The sequence below is a fragment of the Phoxinus phoxinus genome, assembly GCF_949152265.1.
Source record: "Phoxinus phoxinus genome assembly, chromosome: 14".
Lineage (NCBI taxonomy): Eukaryota > Metazoa > Chordata > Actinopteri > Cypriniformes > Leuciscidae > Phoxinus > Phoxinus phoxinus.
The window spans coordinates 28,495,157-28,521,958 of NC_136889.1; the positions used below are offsets into that span (position 1 = coordinate 28,495,157).

General features: G+C 38.6%; 1 protein-coding gene across 1 annotated transcript in view; it reads right to left on the bottom strand.

Annotated features, from left to right (window-relative positions):
- mcu (mitochondrial calcium uniporter) overlaps positions 1-26,802 on the bottom strand; it is an 89,998-nt gene that overhangs the window by 6,817 nt on the left and 56,379 nt on the right. The window contains exons 3-7 of the mRNA XM_079635937.1: positions 8,820-8,883; positions 4,972-5,142; positions 3,267-3,371; positions 3,014-3,174; positions 25-228 (exon numbers count right to left, since the gene is read on the bottom strand). Of these exons, the coding sequence (XP_079492063.1) occupies positions 25-228; positions 3,014-3,174; positions 3,267-3,371; positions 4,972-5,142; positions 8,820-8,883 (705 nt within the window). The remainder of the gene's footprint in view (positions 1-24; positions 229-3,013; positions 3,175-3,266; positions 3,372-4,971; positions 5,143-8,819; positions 8,884-26,802) is intronic.

Sequence of the window (26,802 nt, forward strand, 5' to 3'; positions counted from 1 at the left end):
AGATAAAGAGCCGGAGCCGCTCACCTGACGTGTCAGCACGAAGTAAGCATACATAGCCATGGCAGTGCCGTAGGTGATAAAATACGTGACAGGCTCCATGATGTCCCATGAGTACTCCCACCAGGTCAGCCGTGCCAGAATGCCAAACTGTGTGGCCATGTAAGCCATCCCACCCCACAGCACCCACGTAGTCCTGCGCTCTGCTTTCTTACACAGTTCATCTTTAACCTGGGAAAGGAGATTACATTAGATTTTACAAAGATTTTAGCATTACAGTACAGTGGCATGGTTATATTTCAGTTAGCCTAATAGCTGGTTTGATTTGCATTGAGAGATGATCTTATGTAAAGTACCCCATGCCAATCTCTGGGTATGGTGAGGGGTATGTGATGATGTGATTTTAATTCTAGAGGCCAAGGGAACTTTATCAGGATGCATAGTATCCTGGATCCATGAAATAACTGGCCTTTAAAAATAAAAATCTGCCTGTCTCTATGGGAATTTAACATAGAGGTGTCCTGACTTATGCACCCTGTATTTTAAGGAAGAACATTTATTTATTTACGATACATTATTCATTCACAAAGAAAATTGGTGTCCTTTAAGGTTGGAGTTGTCTTTCTTTTTTTAATTAAGGCATTAAGATTAATTTCCAAAAGATGATTTTTTATTCCTCTTTTTAGTCAACTTTAGCATGGGTGCGTTCACTTATACTAAGCACTGAACATAGGTGTGTGTATATATATATATATATATATATATATATATATATATATATATATATATATACACACACACACACACACACACACACACACACACACAGACACTATATATATACATATCATTTTTAAACTATAAGTTTATAGTTAATTCATAGTTCATATAAATATATATGTAAATACTTTATTACTGTACTTATTATAAAGTGTTAACAAATAGGTAAATGTAAATCCAAAATATGTCATGTTCATTTCCTCAAACTCGAAGCATTTTTTTTGTTTGTTGCTTTTTTTAGTCTATTTTGCGCCCTCCTTTTTAAGACTAAATACGTCTTTTTTTTTGCTATCCTATTTAAATATCATACAATGCTAAATAAACTATAGTCCATTTAAAAGTCAGTGGAACGGTCAATGCTTTCAATGAAATTGTTGTTTGCGTTATTAGGTTAGTTTCGCTCACTTCTAATGCAGGAAGAAGAAGAAAAAAAACCTGAACGCAAGTCTCATTTGACTTGAGCAGAACTTTGCAATTACAAAATTAGCAGTATTTATGCAGCTCTCAGTGTGTGAAAAGCCTCTATTCCACAATCAATCTACTGTGCAATTAGACTTTCAGATTAATGATCAGCTGTGATCAGATAATGTGTGTTAGAATCACTTTAGATGTTTCCAGCCCACAATCCTGTGTGTGCGCTTCAGCGGTTGGTGAAACTAATAAGAAATGGAGTATATAAATGTCAAATTTTTACATTAACTTTTGACTGTTGTTACTGAACATCTAAAAATGTGACATACCTGCAAACTTGAAAAAGTTGCATTCATCTGAGACGACAACTACAGAACCAGTGTCCCATCCACTGATCCAAACAGCAGCGCATACACTGGGTCTGTGCTCGTGTCCTCTTTTTGAAGTTTTGGCTGTGTTCTTGATCATACTGGCTGTTCTACTACTGGATGCTATTAGGTTATTGGTAAACTACTGGCCATAGCTTTTGAAAATCTGATCACAAATGAGATGTTGGTTGATCTTGCCACTATATTGTACATTTACATAATGCAGGGGAAAGACTATGTACACAAACATCAGCAGTTTAAAATGATAATTAATGTATGACTTATTATATCTCTGCATGTGGGCAGAGACGAATCATATAGAGCAGGGAAACTGCTTACAGTCACATTAACTTCTCCATTTTCTCTGACAGAAGATGAATCACAAGAGTGCTCCACTGTCTACACTTCAGCTGTCGCATCACATTTATGCTCATTTGCATAAAGTTGAACTTTTCTCAACTGTGTAGCATTGCTGGATACAAATGGAAGCCTGAAGCTGCCACAGAGTACAACACAAATCTGTGACTTTATATCGCACATTGCTATTAACAACCATTACTGCGACACATACTGTATATCTTGCAGCTGTAATTTTTTCTCATAACTGCAACTTTATATCATTCGCCGTGACTAAATATGACTTTTGAAATTGTGATTATAGCCCTATAGTGATGGCAATTAAGTTTCTTGTGGACGTCAGTAAAATTTATAATGGCACCTCAGTGATACAAGTCAAAGAATTATTGTACTTTCATCAGTTCAAGGTTAAAGACAATTAACAAATCACAGATTCTTGGTTTTATTGGATTTAAGAAAATGTCCAAACTTCTCTGGAAATGGGGTTGTACTTTCCAGCATTTCAGTAGCCTAATAAAAGTGTACATCTATAAAATGTAAACTTCCACGAAGCGCAACAGTTACCGTACGTACGGTGCTCGGCAGTGGTCAAAAAGGATTTAAATTTTGAATCGATCCCTTCTTGCAAAATCCGAGATGTGGATTTGGACGGCAGTTTAAATTATCACATGACCTTAGTGTGTGTTAAAAAACAATAGGTAATCCAGCAAACTTTTGTATTCAGACAACAAAAATCACTGACCAACCCCTGTAAATATTGCAAATACCTTACGTTCCTATGAGAAACAATTACCGTCTGAATAGGGCTTTTGTTTCTTTTAATTGTAACTTTATATCTTGCAATGTGGCTTTTTCCGTAATGCAACTTAATTTCCTAAAATTGCTACTTTCTTACCGTTACCTTTTTAATTTGTTTACTCTGAGGTGGAAACGACTTCCACAGGACACCTGTGTGTGCCTACGTTCGTTTTGTGCAAAATAGACTTAAACTGTAATTAAAAAAAATGTTCTTTCAGAATGAGGGCAATAAATTAGTCCTGTTTTTGATGTCAACGTGACATATTTTGACGTATGACGTGACATAAACCCAAGCAAAACACCTTCTCCAAGGGCTGGAGCTGCGAGTTGAGGTCCTCCAGTCGTCCAATCAGCTCTCTCTCTTTGGTGAGCTGATGCTCCTCTATGCGCAGAGTGCTGTAGAGCTGCTGCACCAAGAGCTTGACGTCGTTCAATCGTTCCGTTTCCTCGTGCGGTAGCAGATCTGCAACGGATGCCAACAGAATATCAACAACTCTTCTGGACCTCTGCAAAGTTTTGCACATAATGACCCACAATGCAGCAGGGCAAACTCACCTCTCCTGGGTGGCTGCACCAGGTGTGTTGTGTCATTTATGACTAGCTTAAAGCTGTCCATTAGTAAAACATCAATCCCTGTAGAGGACGCTATCCTGGCTCCATCTACAGAGAGAGAAAGAGAGGGGAAATTAGAGGTGCGTGAAAGTGTACAGTCTCTTTAACCGCAATCCTCTCTCTGAAATGGTTGTGAAATACAAGAGCCAATCTAAATGCTTATCACAAGGGTTTTCCTGCTGTGCGTTAGTATGCTCATCAGGAAGAGAAGTTTTTTCCAATCTGAGGTGAAAGACAGCGGATAACCTCTCTCACTCATCTACAGGCAAGAGAAAGCTCAAGCACCTCTCACACGGGAATAATTGAGCTTGAAACCGAGCAGACATGCAGTTTGCACCGAGAACAAATGATTCATGTTCCTCAATTAGATTAAAGATGTACTATCAATTAAACACTTCAGATAAAGCCACAAGTTCATCTGCGATCTGTGGATTAAACTACAAAACAGAAACTGATGATAACTTACATTTCAATTTAATTTTGACAAATAGAACTGCAAAAATGACAGTATTTACATGCACAATACTAGATTAACTATTCTTAAAGGGATAGTTTATCCGAAAGTGAAAACTCTGTTATCATTGTATTGTCTGTACACTTACGTTAGAGGTATGCTTTTAGTGAGCAGGGGTGCTTGTTGTGACAGTAAAGATCTAGGGCCAGATTTACTAACAGCTTGTACCAGCGCAAAGTCTCTTTTAGCGATAAAAAACTACTGTCAGGATTTACTAAATGAAAAGCGGTTGATAGGGTTATTTTTGCGGCTGACATTATTGCATTTGCAGGAGTTTCCCTTTCAGACGCAACATTTATGGGAGGAGAGTATTTAAATGAATCATGCAAGGTGATTTACTAAGGTTTGCACCATTATTTACCGCCCAAAAAAAGCACGTAGACTACCCGGTACATTGCGTTGGTCATTGTGGAAATGATCTGACTGCGTCTGTGTTCTTTAAAGCAGAGCTAAGCATTTTCGGGAATTTCTTCACTGTATTCTCGCTTTTTGCTCGCAGGTTTCTCTATAGAGCTCCCCCTACAGCTTCGGAATAGATATTTGATAACACTGTCGTAAAAACTCGTTGGCGACTCTCAGATACCAGAGGCTAGTAGATCAACGACATCAAAGCAGACGGGACATTCTTTACAACATCTTCTTCATTCGGGTTTGAACAGCGTGAGGGACAGAATTTTAGCAGATTTCTTTTTGCCGTAAAGCAGTTCGTTACATTGCGAGACCTGATATCACGCGATACTTACTGACGAGTTGCAAGGGTGGTTTTTCCGCTCACAGGCACCAGGGGGAAGCGAGACGACCACCATTCAACCCGAAAAAAGTCATACCCATTCCAATGACTCTGAAGCTGTTCAGTTAAGGTAAATTAAGCTTACAAAAACCTGCATAGCTCGCCTTTAATTTACTCATCTTCACGTCAGTAGATCACGCACGGAACTTTCCACTCCCATTGGCGCTGTTTTGGAATTACGCTCTCACGCTAATTTGCCCTGTTCAGTAAATCTGCCCTTTAAAATATTACAAGCTGATTTTAGGCAGTTATTAGAGTTTTGCTGTACTTGTATACACCTTATCCACAGACAAATCAACTTATAATGCAAAGAAAACCACAGTAGTGTCAGAAATGTACTGTACCTTCAGAGTAGATGGCGACTCTATCGATGCCCCTGTCCTCGGCCTGCAGCTGCTGAAGGAAAACGCCCACTGTGTCGCTCAAGGGTTTGAGGGTGAACTGGCAGCGTTCTCGTCGGGAGGGCAGACGGACGGATATCACCGGCAATCCATTCTGATACACCACCGTAACGTCTGCGGACACAATAGCCAAAGAAATGGCCGTTAGATATGCATCAAGTGTCGGGGTAGAGCCTTTGGATGATTTTGAACTGTGCCACCGAAAGAACAACTGCCGTGCAAGTTTCTTAGACTTTTAAATGACAAATGAAAGATTTGGAGTGTGAGAGTGTGTATGGGAGTGTGAAAGGGACCGTAGAGGAGTTGATGGCCAGCAGGGGGCAGTATTGTAGTGACAGTAAGGGGGAACAACAGGGCCTTGTTGAATGATGGGAGTTTATCACACGACTGCAGCATTACAACGGTCCTGCCGGTCAAGTTATGTTGATCTCCAGAGCGAACAGGAAAGCCGGCCACTGTGGCGTCATTGGATGTCATTGTAAATCACAGTTTATTGTCAGTGCATCTCCTGTCCCTGCGAGCTGTCCTGTAGACTGTACAGTTCTGATCCAGAGCCCTTCGTAAGCCGTATTCGCCAAGGGGCTCGCAGCAGCGTCCCATTATTTACTGCCTCATTACTGCAGTCGTTACGTTTAAGGAGTCTGAGGGGGTCCGTGATGCTCTGCGGTGAGATCTGATGTCTGGATGATGAAGACTGAAGTCATTTCGAGTGTCACTCAGCCCCCCTCATGGTGATGGATCATACTCTTCCTAAATCTAAATACAATTATTTAATTTTAGACAGACTGGGAAAATGAAGTGGCTGGAGCCTCTGTGCGATGCGATTCATATTATGAACTGGATGTGTGTCAACTGAACACATTTCCAGTGCAGACAGCTTCAGTGATCATAATGGGAGCAAAGTAGTTTTATGCAGTCTGGCTTTGTTTTGCATCAGCTTCGCCAGAATGAATTCCTGGTTTGAGAGTGAGACCAGCCGGTTAAAGGGGATAGTGCAGAGCCATTTTCTTTCTTTCTCAGAACTGCCTTTCCACATCGAAATGAGCGGGACCAAAGATGGGTCAGCGGCTTTGGCACCATGACTCAAAGAGCATTTGTCAGGGACATACTGTACGCAGGGCTGTAGTTTACTTAGGACCCTGTGAGTTCCACTATGCAGAAAATACGGATGTAATTGCGGAAAGGAATGAATAAATCGAAAGTAGGGCTATGCATGTATTTATATTGAGATATACACTAGTGTCTGATTCTGTGAATACTAAACTGCGAAAAGGCCAATACTGCCTTATTTTATTCAGGGAAAAGCTTTAAACTAACTTTAAAATTGGAAGATTCATTTTAGCTAATTGGTGGTTTATTTCAGTGATCACTCAGGATCTTTTCGGTTTTAATAGCTGTAGACCGTGTTCTAGTAAGATGCAATTCCCCTAATTGAGATTGTGCTGCTCTGATTTTAGACATTTACTTAAAAAGACATTGCCCTATCAAATAGCTTAAATTAGGAAATTCTATTTGTAAATGTAATTTTTTTATTTTTTTATCACACAACTTGAATGACATTGCGTATCTTGTAGGCTGGCGAGGTACAGTCATTTTCCTCAACACTGGTCAGGATGTATGTGTATTGAGTCTTTAGTGAGCCAGCTGAAGTACAGAAGATCACAGACAGCATTAAGGCTTTGAATCAGCTGCTCTGACGCAGCGTGTTATGATCCAATGGTTATTAAAATCCGCCGCGAGGTAAATCACCCTCTCTTCAGTGCACAGATTTAACAGTCCCCATTCATACTCCTCTCTATGTCTTCACCTCTCCTGACCTGCTGGGTTTAATTTATCTAAGTGCCACAGAGATTCATGGCTCTCTTCATGCAGACTGACCCCCTCACCCATCCAGTCAGATCTAAAGCATTGTAGCTGTGGCAACAGAACTACATTACCCACAAAGCACTACGAACACTGCCTTGGAGCTGTGCTGAGTTAGAGAGAGTTTTCTCATTCATCTTAATGACAATAACCGTAATCCATAACTATTTTTGAATGCTCATAAATGGTGAACAGCATTTGTATCCAAATAACGGCTAAGTTATGGCATTTAACAGCATGGGGTTAACTGAACTAGCCAGAACTTGCATTCCATTCGAACTCCAAAAGTAAGACTTTCTTTTTGGAAAATGCAACAGAATGCCACGTGAAGTCACATTTCCAAAATTAGAAACTTGTGAAAATGTCAAATCTATATGTCATCCAGAAAGATAAACATTCAGTTAAGCAAATAAATCCTGTTTACATGCAGTCATTTTAATCTAAATTAATGAATCTAATCCGATTTCAGATTCTGAAAGTTCTGGTTATATGAACACCCTAAACTTTTGCAATCCGGTTCATGTATTATTTACTTGTTGTGCATTACATGTACAGTATTCCAGTCATGGCGTACAGAATCAGAGAAAGCAACCGTGATAATATCACCGGAGCTACCGAAGCATAAATGCAGTTTCAGCCTTTTCTAAAAAGAAAGCTGACATTTATGTCAGAAGAGCTTTTTTTAGCAAACAGTAAATATTCAGTCTCCTCCACTGGCCCGTTTGTGAGACACAAGAAAATAAACATATGCATGTTCATAAGTGTGCAATATATTTTTGAATCTGATTGAAACAATAGTCAAATTCAAGCATTTACATGCTTGATTTTTTTCCTGTTGATCAGATTATTCCAGGTCTACAACACCCATTTCAATCCGATCGAAATTTCATTCGGATTGACCTCAATTGGATTGCTTGAGGTGTTTACCTGAAGGCTTTCAGTGTGATTGAGCCATCAATCTGATTATGGATTCGATCAATAGCCTCTTTTCCATCGTCGGGCTGAACGGTTCTGAGAACTGTAAGAAATGGTTCCAGTTATATTTCCACTTGAGCTTGGTTTGGCACGGCACTGTTACCAACCGTTCTCGGCCTGGACTTCTTAGCACGGTTAGCTATACCCGCGTGTAGTGAAATCGCCACTCAGGATTGGTCACTTGTCTGTTCCACTCGAGAAAACATCATAAAGGCATAATTGCATAATTTCACTTGACAACAACCAATACCAACGTCTTTCTTTCGTTACTCAATATTTGAAAGGTGTGTATGGAAGAGCTTCTGTGCTCCTATTGTTCAACTTCACAGAGGTGATGGAAGTGGACCCATCGTGGAGGACCGGGAAAAAAAATTAAACATGCTAGTTTTTCTGACGTAACGTTGTTGTCCACCACTATATGAGATGACAGATCAATTCTTGCATCCCGACGCGTCATTGCCATTTACGAATCACCACAATATCCTACCAAAAAAAATCTAAAATTGGACTGATATGTCATGTAGTCTGAACCCGGCATAACATTAGCTAGCTAGCTAACTAGTTGCATTTTGGGATATGTAGAGCATAAAAGACAGTAGTAGATATAAAAACTTAGACTCAATTTCATTTGATTACACTTGCAATTGATACAATTAAGTATGTTACATTAAGTTACTCTTTGTCTTTTCTACTAGATGTTCAAATATTTACTTCATGTCAATTGTTATTTGTTGAGTATACGGTAAGTTCTCAGAGCTCGCTGGTTGGTTTGGTTCAACTCTTTATAAAAAAAAATGAAATGTCTTAAGAGAAAACCGAATGGAAAACATGCTTCTGAGACCCATAAGTAGGCAGTTACAGCGGAGCACTAGTTTTTTAAACCATCTCAGTGATGCAAAAACCCACATGTATTTGCATGTTTTCAAATAAACAACATGAACATGAACACTCACCTTCTGTAGAAGAGGATGAACACAGTAGTCTTTGACCCTGCCATGAGGGGGAGCCCTTCCAGCCCTACAACAAGAGAGAGAGAGAGACATTCTTACTAAACTGCGTGCACAATCTACTCCGTTTAAATGATCGTAGACATTCCCCATCCGTCCAGGTTTGTCTGATTGCAGAGTGTGAGATGTGACAGTGCTGAGATCACAGATGGGCTTTTTTTCCATTTTGAGTAGTTGCTGTATGCGTTACAGTGTGTGTCTGATCTAAAACAATCCTTTAGGGGATAAATGGAAATGTTTTGTCTCGGAAATGTGATGGGGGTTGGCACTGAGTATTGAACATGTACACAAAGGATACACACAAACACTGAGGCGGCAGGAACCACTGAATCATGGAAAATGTGAAGCTGTTAAACTATTTTTTTGAGTTCTTATTTTTAACACTGACAAACAACAGGTGCGATAAAGAACAAAAGCGACTGCGGTCCATCCTGCTGAATAAATGAAACAACAATAGTCAGGGAATAGGGACTAGTTGAGGGAATAGTTCATTCAAAATGGAAATTTGGTTAGTTTACTCTTTAATGTCATTCCAAACCTGTATAACATTTTTTTCAACATTTTTTACACAAAAGGTTATTTTTTATAGAATATCCAGATCACTCTTTCCAGTATAATGGGAGTAGAAGGGAACAGGGGTTGTCCTTCTCCAAAGTGACAAAGTATCAAAAAAGTATCATACAAGTGGCCCATATGACATTTTGCCCTAAGTACAGTATATATCAAAGTCTTCATATGATATAGCATTGTGTGAGAAACTGACTGAAGCCTGTCATTATTCACAGTTAATTTTGACAATCTGAGTGAGATCTATTCAATGAATCAACTGATCCGGTCCACCAAACTGGTCCGAACAATTCCCGTTCCCTGGTTACTTTGATTGTACTGAAAAGAATGTCCAGGACGTTCTTCAAAAAATATTTTTCCATTTATGTTCAACTAAAGAAAGTGCAACATGAAGGAGGATAAATGATGCCTTTATGCCCTATCCTATTAAAGGTGCAGTCACATTTACCATTGCTCAGCGAAATAGAGAAAGTGGTAGTTGCGTAGGCTGTCAATGGAGGGACAAAAATCTCTCAGATTTCATTAAAAAGATCTTCATTTACATTCCAAAGATAAAATGTCTTACGGTTTGGAAAGAGTAATTAATGACAGAATTTTTATTTTTGGGTGAACTAACCCTTAAGGTAAATTAACTTTGAAAATTATGCTTGCATTTGATGTAACAACAACATAAATAGCAGAACCACAGAAAAAAGAATGCAAATGAGGGTTGGGCAGAAAAACACGTGGACGGTAAAGTCTGACGAAACACCCTCTGTCTCAAAGCAGCAGTTGGGCGTTCCTGAAGTGAAAGGCAGCCAGAAGGGAACCACATGCTTTGAATCCAGGGAAAATACATCACATTTTCCACTGTGCCTCTGGAGAGCACAATTACCACAACGAGCGAGACAAATAGAGAGAAAGAGAGCAGAGAGAGGGGGGGTTGTGGCCAAATTGAATGGGGATTCTATATTGAGATCATGTGAATTCAAGGGACCTTTGCCATACACAGCATTATGAGCACACACGCAGTTTGCTGAGTTAACAGCAGCAGTGTGTTTGGGTGTAGAATGTCCGGAGATGTGGTTGTTTTAGCGTGCACCTGGTGTCCGACTAGTGTTGAGGTGAACTGGTCTGATCCATACTCTTCTGTCAGCGTGTTTCGCAAGCCGCTCCATGTCTTCCCAAAATAGAGCTCTCGACATTTCCGCCCACGCATCACGCATCCACACACGGACTCTCCTCCCACACACAGAGCCACACTAACCTGACAGCATTCTACAATACTCCACAGCATTTATACGCACAGCGGATTTACTCGCGGTGCAGCAGTCAAACCTCAGGGCTTGTAATGGGACGGTTGCTTGTTCAAACAGGGAACAAGTGTGGAACAAGTCATGAACTATCCGCACTGTGCCCTTGAGCACTTGGTTGCTCCAGGTGGATTGTCCCTAGTAGAGTCACTTTGGTTAAAAGCGACTGTTTACTCGCTCCCTACTGTAAGCAAATGACTCACTACTGTAACACCCTGACCTACATGCTTAGATTCAAAACACAAGGGATCAGGTGCCAGTTGAACCAGCTGTTTGTAAGTTACACATAAGCCTAGTTTTGACGTAAAGGGGCACTAAGTTACACCTTACACAATATTACATGTTTTTGAGTTGCACCCTTGAGTTGCACCCTTGAGTTGGGCTTGGTCTTCTAAATGCGAATTTTGTCATTGTTTTGGAGCACACTAGCTTATACTAAAAGCCAAAACTGGGAACAGCCATATGGGTTTCCGAAGCCATTGTGGATGTTATTGAGTGCACTTATTCAATCTCACTACTGGAACTGTGTTCTAGAAATAAATGTGATATTGATATGAGGGTAGGCTGGCATAGATTCAGAGGCATAAGGTACTGTAAGTATTACATGCAACAATAATAAAACAATGCATTGACATTTACTTTTATACTTAAGTACTTATAAAAACTAGTACTTCTGTACTTTTACTTAAGTTAAAATCGGTCTTTACAACTTAAACTTGTAACGGAGTAATATTTGACCAGTAGTATCTGTACTTTTACTCAAGTAAGGAAGTTGTGTACTTTGTCCACCTCTGTGTAACATTACATAATATGTAGTGAAAGCTTATTTAAGCTTATGAAAGCTTATTTACTCAGCTTTCAGATGATGTATACATCTCAATAAAAAAAAAAAAAATACCCATGTGACTGGTTTTGTGGTCCACAAAATGAGATGTATACAAATTAGATGTATAAAATTCAGTAAATTCAGCTGAGTAAATAAGCTTTCCATTGATGTATGGTTTGTTAGGATGTGTCAATATTTGGCCGAGATACAACTACTTGAAAACCTGGAATCTGAGGGTGCAAAAAACTCGAAACATTGAGAACATCGTCTTTGAAGTTGTCCATTTATGTTCACGATTGTGCAGCATTCACTCACAAAAATATATATTTACGGTAGGAAATTTACTAAATATCTTCAGGGGAAATTATCTTTACTTAATATCCTAATGATTTTTGGCATAAAAGAAAACTCAATAATTTTGACCCAATGTATTGTTGGCCATTGCCACAAATATACCCGTGCGACTTGTGACTGGTTTGTGATCCAGGGTCACATATAAACTAAATAAATACAGAAACCTCTGACCAGGAGTAACGGTTGGAATAAAACAGCAGATTGACTGAAATGCATCAGTAAGCTCTTGTTTTTAACTGACAGGCATTTAGACATGATATTGCTGACATACACTCATTCACATTTTAAGACAGAGAATATTATGTGTCATTTCTTGTCATAGTTTAGAAGAAACAGAACAAAATAACTAAATATTCATGTTTTAGTGTGTTTCAGTAATTATTAATTGGACCTTATTCATTTTGAATACAGTTTCTAAATGTTATTTACCAATTGCTGCATGTCATTCATGCTTTATTGTATTTGAATGGAAGCATTGTACCGTTAGTTAAAAGAAGCAAAATAAGTTTGAATCACTGATAAACTGACATTCACAGCATTTTAACACAATTCTGCTCACGTACTTGAAGGCAGCTACTGGATAACCCATGGTAAATATCATGTTATAGACCTTACTTTATGGAGTGCTTATGAGCTACTAGTTATGTTCTGCCTTAAGAGCAAATGGTGCTACTGAATAAAGTACAGAGTTAAGTTACAAACTAGCTAGTAGTTACTAAGGGCCAGAAATAAGAACAGCTTGAGCCAGCGCCAAACCCTCTTTTGGCATTAAAAAACTACTGTCAGGGTTTACTAAAGGCACGCAATGAAAAATTAGCTCTGAAATGGCATGGACAGCTATTTTTGCAGCTGGCCTTATTGCATAGGCATTTGTAAGAGTTTCCCTTTCAGACGCAAAATTTATGAGAGGAGAGCATTTAAATGAATCATGCAAGGTGATTTCCTAAGATTTACGCTAGTCAATTTACTGGTATTTGAGTCATTATTTAACTGACAAAAAAATCAAGTCTTAAACCAGACACTAATTTGCACTGCTCTTGGTAGATTGTGTTGGTCATTATGGAAATGATCCTGGCACTGTGTTCTTTAATTTGCTTGTCGTCAGTAAATCAGGCACAGAACTTTCTACCCCCATCTGCGCTTTTTGGGAATTGCGTTCTCACACTAATTTGTGGTATCTGGCCCTAAGCCTCTAGTGTGAACTTTATGTTCCAATTTATTTAAGAACTTCTGAACGGCTGGTGCAACCGTAGGATCCAGATCTGTGAAAGGATAATTATTGCCCTGTACCCCAGCTGCCAGTTGGTGTATCTATACACACAAACAATATTCAAACATTCCTGAAATTTCAAGGGCAAGTATGAGTCCAAGCTGGTTTATGATGATGATGATCAGCTGGACTAACATATGATATGGTGGACCACTTGTTAGTTAATCATGTTCAAAATCACAGCTTTAAAAGAAAGAGTTCACAATGAAGATCTTGGCATTATTTACTTCTCAAATTTTTCAATTTATTTTTCTTCAGTGGAACACGAAAGATGAATCTGTGAAGAATACACTGGTCACTCTTTTCAGTACAATGGAAGTGAATGGGAAATGACCAAAAGCATGTTCAATGTGTGATTAAAAAGTATCATGAATCTAGTCCATAGTATACACAATCTGCCTGAATGGTGCTTTTGGACAGATCTGATTCTTGAGTTCTGACCTAATGATGCCGTTAACAGTCAAGAACCAGAAGATTAGTGAGCATCAACCCTCACAGTTTTCAATCTCATTTGGAATATAGCAAACAAGTCATGTAGACCACATACATTACACTTTATAGAGTTTTTGTGTCTGGCTTGAAGCTCGAAATCCTCAGTCTTCATTTACAAGTGCATGAAAAATAGTGCCCAGAACTATATTTAGTCTTCTGTAGAAGAGTCAAGTTTGGAACGACATGAGGGGGGAGTACATTTTTGAGTTAACTAAACTGTTATTGTTAAATTATTCAAGTATCATGACAACCCAAGCATCATTGCGGTTACTTTAAAAGGTTATCAAGATTTTAAGGGTTTTCACATTTGTAGTTCGGGTCTCTTGGTTCGTTTGGTCCGGGCCAAAAAAATAAATTAAGTCCTGGTCCGCTTCGCGTTCACATTGGCATTTTAACACCGAAACCTAAAGGTAACGATCCTAAAGTCATAGGGATATGTTCACAACCCGAGTGGTCGGCTTCTATGACATATTTTGAGAGGGAACTTTCCGAACATCCAAACCGATGCTGTGTGCTGGGATAAATGCGCTTTTTGTGTGTGCGTAGCCTTCATATGATGATATTTTGACCAGCTGAGAACTCATGAAGAGCTTATAAAATGTGTAAAGTAGTCAAAACAACGGCAGGAATCCCTCTGTCACACACACAAACGAAGATGCGAGGAGACACTGTTTTTATGCCTGTATGTTTTATGAGCAACATCACGACTATGACGAGAAAAAGCAGATATGCTTGAGCATTCTGTCCTTTATAGAGTCACATCTTGTGACATCACGTTTTTGGTTCGTTTACATGTCTTTTGTCCGTGTTGCATTCATATTTCATCACAACACCAGAGTTAGTTTGGAAGCAAACCGATACCCATCTTTTCAGCCGTCTCAGTCCACTTGTTTGGTGCGCACCAGAGTTCAGATGGCAGCCTTCACACTTATTCAAATGAGCCGCACTAACAGAGCAATCTCACCAGGGTTCGTTTCAAGCCAACCACATGCCAAGTTTGAACACCCTAATTAGTCAGAAAATATTTTTTAGTCTATTAGCCAAGGTTTTCAATCTGTCATATTATGTACAGGCCAACTTATCTCAATGCTAAACACAAGAACAACAAAAAACCCACAGTTTGAAGCTGTTTGGAATCAGGGGCAGGGTTTGGTGGGAATCAATACAAATGAATTATTCATGAGCCTCTACCAATGTACCACCAAATAAAGGCTAATTTATTAGAATTCAATCTGTGGGAAAAATATCGATTTGTATTGATTTAATTAAAGATTCACACTAACACTAAAGTGGCACTGAGATACCATGCAACTGATGAAGGTCCATTTGGAGCGTTTACTGCTGCAGTGAGAACTGGAAGTCATTGGTTCGCCAGCTCTAAAGCCCCAACTGTCATCGCAAACACAATGTTTGATTGTCACATGTCGATAAAACAACACAAAATGTCCAAATACAACGCCAGTTCCAATCAGACACACAAACATGAGAGCAGATCTGACATGGCAAATGACTGCTGACAGACAGCCCAGAGGCCCGGAGGAGTTTGATAAGTGAAAGGGCCGATACTGAGGGGGGGACTGGAGGTCGCTGCAGTTCTGTGACAGCTGTTTAAGTGCAAATTTCAGACGAGGAAAGTCATTAATTAGTAATGAAGAGATAACGAGTCAATCCCTCTACACTAGAGGGTGATGTGTGCTTTCATTATTACGACTGAAAATGTGAAAAGGTGTCAGGGGGCTTTAGACAAAAACAACAGGCTTTAGCTTTACCGAAGCAAGGAAAGAGAAGTGTCGGATTCGCACACTACAGACAGCTCGTACACCGTCTGATGCATTCTGCACATAAAAATGGCAAGAACCAGCACAAAGCATCTGATCCAATCATATTGAACTGGCATCTGCACTTTCTGAGTGTCAAGGAGAACAAGGGCCTGTCAGGAAACAATGTTTCCAAGCTGCTGCAATGAGAGCTTCTAGAGAAACCGCTAGTTTGGCAGTTTCCCCTATTAAATCCAGTCATGTTTAAGGATGTTTTGCCACTCAGTCTGGCTGAGGCGGCGTGTCCTGGTAGGAAAGTGACGTCAGCGCATACCCTCGAATTCTTTTTCTCCATTTTCTGATTAACTCGCTCATAAATGCACTGTGGTTCCTCAGACTTTGTCTAAAGTGGTGTTCACAGTGATTAGCAGAGACCAGAATGAGAAGTCATGAATTAAGGTGGCGTATGCGACACTGGCCACAAAGTTGGACAAAGTTGTGCAAATGAGAAGCGATGCAATGTGGAAACTACCAACAGGAGTGAAGAAAATCAAGTCAAGTCACCTTTATTTATAACTTTATACAATTCAGATAGTTTCAAAGCAGCTTTACAGTGATAACAGGAAAATAATGCGTTTCGGCTGTTGTTCAGCTGAAGTCAGTTCAGTGTTTCAGTTCCATTGTAAAAATCATCAATTATTAAATTAGTTAATTTCATCTATAAAGCAGCTTTGCAAAAAAAGAAGTCATTGTCCAGCTTAGTTCTCAAACAACAGTGTCAGTACGGTCAGATCAATAATATTGTTGAATTTTAAGTGTCCCAATAATTAAGACAATCACAAGATCCGCCTGCAGTTAGAAACTGAAGCAGAGGAACGCCTACTAGCAACCAACAGCACAGCAAGTTGATGATCTTCAATTATTTACTGAAGAGATAGCAGAGATTGAGCAGAAGCGATAACTCACTTGGAGTCTACAATAGATTGTGGTGTTGCTTGCTTTATTTCTGTAGCTCAATTTTGGTAGCTGTTGCTACTAGCCAAGAGCTGTCTCAGTTGCTAAAGTAAGAACTGATAATGGGTTGTTAGTGTAGGAGGTCCTGCTGGAGTTTTAGTTCACACAGTTCGGTTTTAATTTGTTAATTCAAGAGGAGGCACAGCTGCGATGCAATCATTGATTTGCTATTTAACAAACAATTATCACTGACACAGAAACGTCAGATCTATCTAGACTGATCTATCTAGACTGAGGAAGACACCGACAAGGCACCAAACTCAACATTTAAGGAATAGTTCACCCAAAAATGAAAATTCTGTCATACTCTCCCTCAAGTTGTTCCAAACCTGTATGAATTTCTCTCTTCTGATGAACACAAAAGATATTTTGAAGAATGTCGGTAACCAGACAGTTGATGGACCCCATTGACTTCCATAGTATTTTCAAGGTAAATTTGCAATAATTACTTGGTATAATTATACATGAAACTCCAAGGCAGCAGTAAATTCATAAACACTTCCTGGAAAATGATGACATATGTGACCCTGGATCACAAAACCAGTCTTAAGTCGCACAGGTATATTTGTGGCAATGGCCAACAATACATTGCATGGGTCAAAATTATTTATTTTTCTTTTATGCCAAAAATCATTAGGATATTAAGTAAAGATCATGTTCCATGAAGATATTTTCTAAATTTCCTACCATAAATATATAAAACATTTATTTTTGTGAGTTAATGCAGCACAATCGTGAACATAAATGGACAACTAAATAATCAAGCCATTTAAATCTTCTGAGCAATATGGCATCATATTGCTCATGCTCCGCCCACGACCACTGATGGACTGTCCCGTATCAGCATATTTCCGCCCTCAGCCATTTGTATACTGTCTGCCAAGGCAGCACTTTACGTGTCTTGTGTCGGCACGCCCCACGGAAGAGAGGGGTGGGGTGAGCAGTTGCTCATTAGCATTTAAAGAGACATGCACCGAAAATCGCTGTGAACAGAGCTGGTTTTGAGGAGGTAAAATTTTTGTTGTTTTACACAACCATTGAGGAATTTTAACCAAAGTGTGTCACAAGCTTTACATAAAGACTCAAAAGAATCATACCAACTTGTGGAAAATGGGCATCCGATGACCCCTTTAAGGTCCTTGCACACAGAGTCCGAAATTCTTGCATGTTAAAAAATAAATATGACCTCAATCACGGTTACACACTGCCTGCGAAACTTTCGATTTTCTGCGTTTTTCGCATCCGTAACAAGCATTTTGAGAGGTGTTTTTACAATTTAGAGCCACCGAACGACAAATACGAAAAACGCATACAAGAAATTCAGACTCAGTGTCCAAGGACCTTTACTGACCATGCTTTCTGAACAACAAATCAATTTTGTTCCAAACCTCTGTCCTAGCAGACAGGTTTATGAGCAAGGAGCAAGTTTGCAAGGAATACAAATGTATGTACATTATCATAAATCACTGACCCAACAGGGCATGTGGCTGAAACTCTGACACTGGCCCCAGGCCATCCTTATTCTTGAGCACTGCAGTACAGTCCACGTTTACAGAATAAAGTGCATCTCTGATCACCTTAACTCTTCTCCGTGCTGCTCTTTCCTTCTCAGGACTTTGTCAGTCGGCTGTCAGCAATGTTGACTTCATTCCTGCCCTTACCAGTCAGTCAAGCCCGCATTGGCTTCAAATGAGGAACCATACAACACTGCAGCCATGTCCACTAAAACTAACTCTTATGAATTGTTATCATAACTAAAATAAAATAATAGATGAAAACTTCCCTTTGAAACTAACAGAAAAAAAGTTAAAGTAAAAAAATTCCTAAAACTGAATTAAAAATAAATTAAAGCTAAATAGAAATATAAAAAAATAAATCTAGTAAAAAAAAAAAAAAGCAAAAAGCACAAAATAAATATACTTAAATTAAAATAAAACTTCAAAATATAAATACATTGGGCCTCATTCATGAAACATTCGTAAATATACGAGTAAATATGTGAGTGATTTGCGCGTAAAGAGACCTTCCCGAAAACTCTTCTCCTGATTCACAAATACTTCGTAAACGTCAGATGTGATAGTGAAACGTGTGTGTGTACGCGCGTGCACGCTCATTCACAATTACCATAAATCCCGCCCATTAAATCCGACTGACAACTATATATGGGCATCATATTATGACACCAAACGAAGGATTTCAACATGTCTTCTCAAAAGCGAATGAAAAAGAACAATTTCTCAGATGCAGAATTTTATTATCAGAAGTTCATTAAAAACGCCACATTTTATTTTCAAGCGGAGCCTATAGTGGCGTATCAGGTCCTAAAAAAAGGAAGCTTGGCAGCATACAGATGCAGTTAATGGAGTTTCATCTGTTAATCGAACAGTCCCAGAAGTGAAAAGAAAATGGTTCGACATGAAGCGACTGCAAAAAACGAATTAGTTCACTTCGAAAAAATATAGCCCAGCCCTATTGAAAACAATTAATTATTTTATTAAAGTGTACCGTTTGCAGATGCTCACTGGCTCTCATAATAAAAGTTAAAAGAAAAAACATATGTATTGCTATATATAGGCTAATAATATTTTTTCAAAATGCTGTGTGTAAATGTACCTGATTAGGTGAATTAAAATGCAGCCTTATTAATGAGCAAAACGTTCGGATGTTAAACGCACTATTTACACGTGGTTGGGAGCAGGTGTAGATTTCTTTCGTACCAACTAACATTTGGAAAATACGAACATTTTAATGAATCCGAAAATTTACGCCAGAACCACTTTACACACGATTTACACAACAATTCGTTCTGCTCGTGTTTCATGAATGAGACCCATTGATCGTATATAAATACTAAAATAACACTGCTGCTTCAGACACTAAGCAATTCAGCATAATATCCCATTGACTCACACTAGACACACATGTTAGTTTTTCATTATACTGTACAAACTGTATATTCTATAGTACGCTAACCATCACAGAAACTTTGCTGAGTTTTCACAGTTTCTAAAACATCACTTAGTAGGATTTGTAAGCTGTTTTCCTCATGGTTACCAAAAATTGGTACAAAGATTTCAGATATTGCCACCTTTGTGGGGATTTTGTCATCACAACGGAATACCACACACACACACAGACAGCGTGTACTCTCATAATGTACGGTACCTGACATAGTCAGCATGAAGTGAAGCCCAAACAATGGTTAGATTAGTGTCGTGATCAGATGTTGCAGAAAGAGACAATACAATCATAACAGTGACACCCACACACTTACACTTATTTTCGATTTGTCAGCACTACTGACCGCTACCACTGTTTTTAAATCAGGTCCTCCTTTCAGCTCAGGGAATAACACAAACACTGCTCTGCACCAAGACCACAAAACGAACAAGAGTCGAGAACTGGTTCTTATTCTGAACTGGTACCACTGCTGCTCTTCAATGTCTTTTGCGGATAGAGAATTAAAACACTGAAAGTTTTTCCTATACCACTGAATCAGGGTCTCTGCAAAAGAAATAATATATTTTCTGAGATGCAGGCTTGCATTATGAATTGAATATGAGACGGAAGATTCATGCCACAAAACAACACAGCGTGCACTGTAAGGAGTAACTGTACATTGTGTCAGTTGGTTAGAGAACAGCTTGTGTGGGATTAAATGAATGGCACTGCATTCACAGTGGTGTGGTGTGTGTGTAATGAAGACGGGGAACCAGAAAACCCCTCCCGTCCTCCCTGCACGCTCACACAGCGGCTGAAATATTCAACAGAGGGCTAGTCAATAGCACAGCACCCGTAGAATCAATGTCATTCAGGCAGATGGAGAAGGAGAGAGAATGTGAGAGACAGAAATAAAGAAGCAGAAGTGAGAGGACCAATAATACACAATACATTTGTGCATTCCCTCTGTGCTATTCTTTATTTGTTGGTCAATGTATAACTGTGCCAGAGTCTAATGTTTTTCTAGCCGTTGCGTCATATCTTGCTGATTTTCAGCTTGGTTTAAATGTTGAAATCAATAGGAAATTAAAATTCACCCTTTAAAGCTCCTGGTCTTACTGTGAACAATTCATTTGCATGCTATTCTAAATGGAAAAATATCTCTGTATGAATTTGAATATCTTCATCTTTCACACAACCCATCTATTTCCTCAATCGCACTATCCTAGTATGCAAATCACACTTACATACTCTTGCATATCCCGCTTAATATCCCTGACCTCACTTCCTGCTTGATATCCCTGACCTCACTTCCTGCTTGATATCCCTGACCTCACTTCCTGCTTGATATCCCTGACCTCACTTGCTGGGTTTCCATGCAAAATTTGGCATGAAAAATGTGGAATGAAAACGGCAAGTTTCCAAAATGTGTCGACTTGTGCCGAGATGTGTTGACTTCCATTGTATGGACAAAAATAAAACAGAAATTTCTCAAAATACCTTCTTTCGTACAGGTTTAGAGTGACATGAGGAGGGTGAGGAAATTATGACAGAACTTTTATTTTTGGGTGAACTATCCCTTCAATAAAATAAAAAAAGTCACAGAAATAGATGGAAGTTGTGGTCACTGGGAAAGCCACTATTTTGCTTAAATTTCTTTGTGACGATTTCATTCTATTGATCACATCAGACGGTAATGACATTAATGGCAAAGACATCAGCAGGTTTATTAGGCTGCTGTCACTTTAAGACAAAATTCACAAATCTAATACACTGTTACACATGCATTTTGTTTCTCAACGGTTTACTTTCACTTAAGACAAATGACTGTTTACAGGGAAAATGCGGGCATTTTGAAATACTGTGTAAGTATGTGTATTTAACCGTTCAAGCAAAATTAGGCAGCAAAAAGAACCCGGTTCACTTCCTGCGCTCTCGATGAGCAGCGGGTTCATGTGCGTGTCTCTCAGAACAATCTCTCTGACACCGTGTGCAAATAGCGAAATTAGTTTTCTTTTGCTGCTAAAAAACAAATTAAACATTTGTGGCCACGGAGCAGAGTAAAGTCACGTGAGCGTAACCGTAACCGTAATCTTAACATAATCAATGTAAGGGAAAGTTACTTTAAAAAGTAATGCAATACAATATTGCATTACTCCCTTAAAAAGTAACTAATTGCGTTATTTAGTTACTTTTAAAGAGACTTCATTACTTTTCTCACCTGGGCTGGACTTGTTCTTTTAATAACAAAAAAGTTGTATTTTTGGGCAAATGTAAAGACCCTTTCACACCAAAATGTAAATAATAAGGCTGAAGAAAATGCAAATTCACACGTGTAAAGTAGAGAGCGCAGCTCCAAAAAAACTTTTTGGATTGCAGAAAAATAGAATGCAGGAGAAGAAAGTTTAACACTTACTTCATCAATAAAAACTAAAAATCTAAAGTAATTTTTGCTTATAGTTTAATTGAATCATGAAAGGTCAGCAGCAAATACATTGGTCAATAAAGTGAGATTAAATGCATAAAAATATTTTTTTACACATTTAATTATTGGTGGTTTACATAGTTTTCTAATTTTGTATTTCACTGGTTTTATATATTTTGAGGAATACTGAATCTTTTTTGTGCAAGTGAGATAAAAGTAAATGCATGCTCACATTTAGTCTAGAACTAATAACCATCATGTTCGCACAGCGCACGCAACGCCTCTGCACCTCCTCACAATTCCTCTCAACATGGGGACAAGAGAGGTGTCAGTGAATACATGGGAAAACAAAGTAACTTGCGTTACTTATTTGAAAAAGTAATGAGTTACTTTACTAGTTAAAAAAAGGAATCTGATTACATAACTCGAGTTACTTGTAATGTGTTCCCCAACACGGACCGCGATAGGGATCATAGTTCAAAATTATACTGGTTAATTATGTTTACTGGTATATCACCCACACCTTTTACCTTGGCAACTTGCTAAAAAAAAAAATTTGTTTAAAAAAATTTATATATTTTATTTCAGTTAATATTTATTTTATTTCAAGCAATGGAAATGTATTTTTATACTTTTAGTTTTAGCCATGATAATAACCCTGGTTAAAGAGTATCAATTCCCATAAAAGCAAATCATTTTTAAATGAAATGCTTTATCATTTATGGGTGTATACAAACTATTATGGGAAACAATCTATTTCACATTGAAAGTAAAAAATAGTTCAAGTTTGAAAAACGGCGAATTTTGTGACCGAATCCGAGCGGTTCAGTACAGACAGAAGGAGAGAGCAGGAGAGTGTGTCGTGATGACTGGAGTCAGATGAAAGGATTTCTGGGGGAACACGTTTGTAAGCGCGTGTGCACATGGGAAATCTGCATCGGCACAGAGAGACTGCAGGAAACATGATTACTGCAGTGGTGGAATCCCTTGCCTGGAAAGGAGGGTTACCCCTCGCCTCTCCTCTCCTCTCGCAGGCATCCCTCGCCCGCCCGCCCTCCCTCTCTGAATCCTAGTGTTTCCCTGTTTGATATGTAATAACGCCCCCGCTACCCCCGCACTGCGCTGAAACAGCTCAGCACAATGCATTTCACACCGCATGTACGTGCACGTGAGGATTTCGGCACAGGATGTGGCTAGTGCATAACGCGAGAGCACAAGCGGTGTTAATAAAACACCTTAACACGTCTACACACACTAATGCCTGTAACATTAATCAATGTGTGCTGCAGCACTTTGTAGTATTACTGCAGAAAATCACACCCATCTGGGTCTCTCTCACACAGCACACAATAGCCACACGTGATTCACTGAATGGTGCTTATGAACACGTCCATTAGGAGCATGAGATGGTGACACACACGACATGCAACTAATATTTAATATTTAGCACATGCTAATGATTTTTACACCCCTTATTACTTAGTCACATCATACCCCTTAAATTTTTTTTATTTAAAAAACACAATTTAAGATGCAAGCACGAGTAATCAAGTAAAGTCAAATGATCTGGCTCTTTTTAGGGAATAGGATATCCCATCATGAGGAAACCGCAAATTAGTCATGTGTGTTTAATGTTCGCTACGTCAGAATTTATTCGGCAAATGTGTTTCCATCTCCCATTATTTGCATACATTTTTCGCACGAGTCAAAAACCACCACGTAATTTTTTTTTTGCAAATTAAGGGTTTTTCCTTTCGAAATTTGCCGTTTCCATCTCGTTTCTGATGTGATGCTTCAAAATGTGCATAAAAAATTGGCTGCCTGCGAACAACGTCTACTTTGACTGCCCTCAAACACTATAATTGTAGCATAGGCCAAGGAGAGTTTGGTTCGTGTTGTCGACATGTTGAGAAGACTTTGCATGCACTTCAAAAGGATTAGGACCCGGGCTCACATTGATCGGTCGACCAATCACAACAGACTGGGCCATCTGACCAATCAGAGCAAAATAGGCTCTCGGAAAGGTGGGATTTAGAGAGACTGAATCCTTGATCAAACCATTTCAGGCACTGTGAAAAAAGAGGTGCTTCTGCAATGTATATTATGAGAAAAACTGTTTGTTTTTTTTACCTTGGATGCATGTAAACCTGTTGTAGGAGACCTCAAAACAACATTAGGAACCTTTAAAATAGCATAATAGGGGCACTTTAAAATAATAAAGCAATTCACACTGTGAGATATAAATTCACAATAACTAGAAAACCACAATTTTGCAATATAAAGATGCAATTAGGAATTGTGAGATAGCCAGATTTATGAAATAGCTGCAGTTATGAAAAATACTTACAACAGTGAGATATAGAGTCAATTCTGTGAAATGAAGTTGGAATTATGAAAAAAAGAGTCTGCAATACCAAGAAATATAAATACCTCAAATTAAAATCGCAAGAAATGACTTGTTTTTTTACTTTGTGGTAGAAACAGTCTTCCATAATTAACCAAATAATTAATCAGATATCCCTCCCATATTCAAACCTCTCAAATTTTTAATTGTTATTGTCTTGCAATCTTTTACCAAGGCAACAATTTGCATTTACATGGCAACCATAATTTCTTCCGAAATAAGTTACTGCATTTATTTCTACTAATGCAAAACTGTCATATAAATTAATGAGATATCCTGCAAACAATGTAAACTTTCAGAATTGTTTTAATAAGCATAGTAATTATGTAATTGTAGTATTTTGCAGAAACATTGTAACATGATACATTTGTCAAAGTTTCCCTGTTTAGCCATCTCTAGTATTGAGAGCAACCTTGGGGGAACTAGACACTGAACTAGGAATGTTTGATGTACAGTCTGCTAATGTGTTCTGTTGCTGTCTGACCTTTACAAAAACACAAAGCATAACAGCCGGATGCCTGAACTCTACTTCAACACAACACCACATGTACAACTCTTAGCCAAATAAACCTTTCTGCATCTGAAAGTATAAAGCCAGTGCAGTTGAATCATCCTGTTTGGGTTCAACTGGGTCAATGCTTTACACAAGCTTCTCAGAGCAGGGAGACACACTAAAACAGACAGATATGTATAAACTCAGAAGGATGTCATAAATGTTAGCGTATTCACTTGCAGTGAGGTTTAGTGAAATGTGGAGCCAGAATCATGTTTCTGAAGAGCTCTACTCTATTTACACATCGTCATCAGTACTATAGTTTCACAAATAGCATCCACCCACCCTGCACTTCACTGAACTCAATAGATTTTTACTCCGAACATAGTAAAAACACCCAAACTACGACTTCAGCTCTTTACCATGTGACGCTGTGATGACTAGGCTGCAGCAAAGCTCATTTCCAGAGAAATGTAAAGTTATTTTGCATAATATATCACCACGGCTATTCAACTGGAGTGTTTTGAGGCATCACAAGCCTCACTGAGATTCACATATGAATGAAAATGTATCATTGACTTGTACTTCAACTTTATAACCGCTTTATTTAAATTCCTTTAAACAATTTGTAATAGTTTAGTTTTAGTTAACAATATCAGCACTGCACTGTATGCAATTGAACGTGAAATGAAAGCAGCAGTGTAGCATCTCGCATATTGGCGCATGTTAGAAATAAACAGCTTGGAAAAAGCTGCAAATTTTCAAACAGATGTCACGCTACTGAGAGATGCCAAGTGTAGCCTTGTTACTTCTGTTAGTTACTTCACAACATTGGCACACACACACACACACAACCAAACCAGTTGTCTCTCCCTTGTGTGTATAGAACAAAGCAAGTTTCAATATGCATTTAGGGTTTGGTCTTTTACAGGAGAACCACATTCTAAAATTTCTGACTGGAATTTCTGATCAGACAGCGACAACCAAATTTACATTAAATCCAAGAAGCCTCGATTGTGCAGAGCCAAACTAAACAGCAATTACAATTTCAGGAGTGACTTCTGTGTTCTGTACAAACCCATTTTAGAGGGCTTGCTCCAGCATTTAAATGTGACTGGTACTCCTAAAAGGAGTGACCTTTTGTGACACGCAAAACTTCACTTTTAACATAGCAGGTCATTCACCAATAAGAAAATAGACAAGCTCAGATTCTGGGCTGCTTTCTTTTGACAATGTCTTAAAGTGTGCAAGTTTTTGAACATAAAGTTATCGTCTCAGTGTAAACTAGAAAAACGTAAATTTGTGAAAACGGTGACGTCATACGCATGCATATTACATGTTCAGTCTATAGACGCGTAGTGTTTCTTTACAAAGTGACATCACTAACTACTGGCCTGTTACTGCTGAAATTAAAAATGTTTATACTATTGTGTGCAAGAAAATAAAAAAAGAAAGAAATTTTATATATATATATATATATATATGCACAATTAAACATCCAATATCAATCGATGCAAACAGATTTTTTATTTTTTTTTAAATCCCTAACTGGCCGGTATCTCGTATTGTGCATTAAAATTCATTACTTTAAGAATTGGGAATTCAGAATGCAACAAAATACAAAGCTAGTGTATTTGCATTTGCATTTGCAAGTGTTTGCCTCAGACTGTATAAAAATATGGACCCGTAGGTTTCTGAGAGCATTTTTGAAGCCCAAAGTGCCTCTCCAGGATAACCAAAAAGGGGCACAGAGCGGGATTAGCTGAGGTGACGGCTAACAGTGAGATAAGCGGCAATCCACCTGTCACTCAAGTGGCCACACCCTTAATTATGCAGAACTTTAAGGCTTAATATAATTTAAAAGGATGAGTTATAAAAAATAAAATAAAAATGCACCCCCTCACAGTTGTCATGAAGGGCAAATTGAGCTATTTAGACCAAAACCACTTTCTGTACCAGGCTGTAGACATTTTTTCCTGCTGTAAAGTTGGGCATTTTAACATGGGGGTCTATGGGATTGACTCTCTTTTGGAGCCTGTCTCTAGCGGCCAGTCGATGAATTGCAGTTTAAGTCACTTCAGTGTTGCACTCAAGA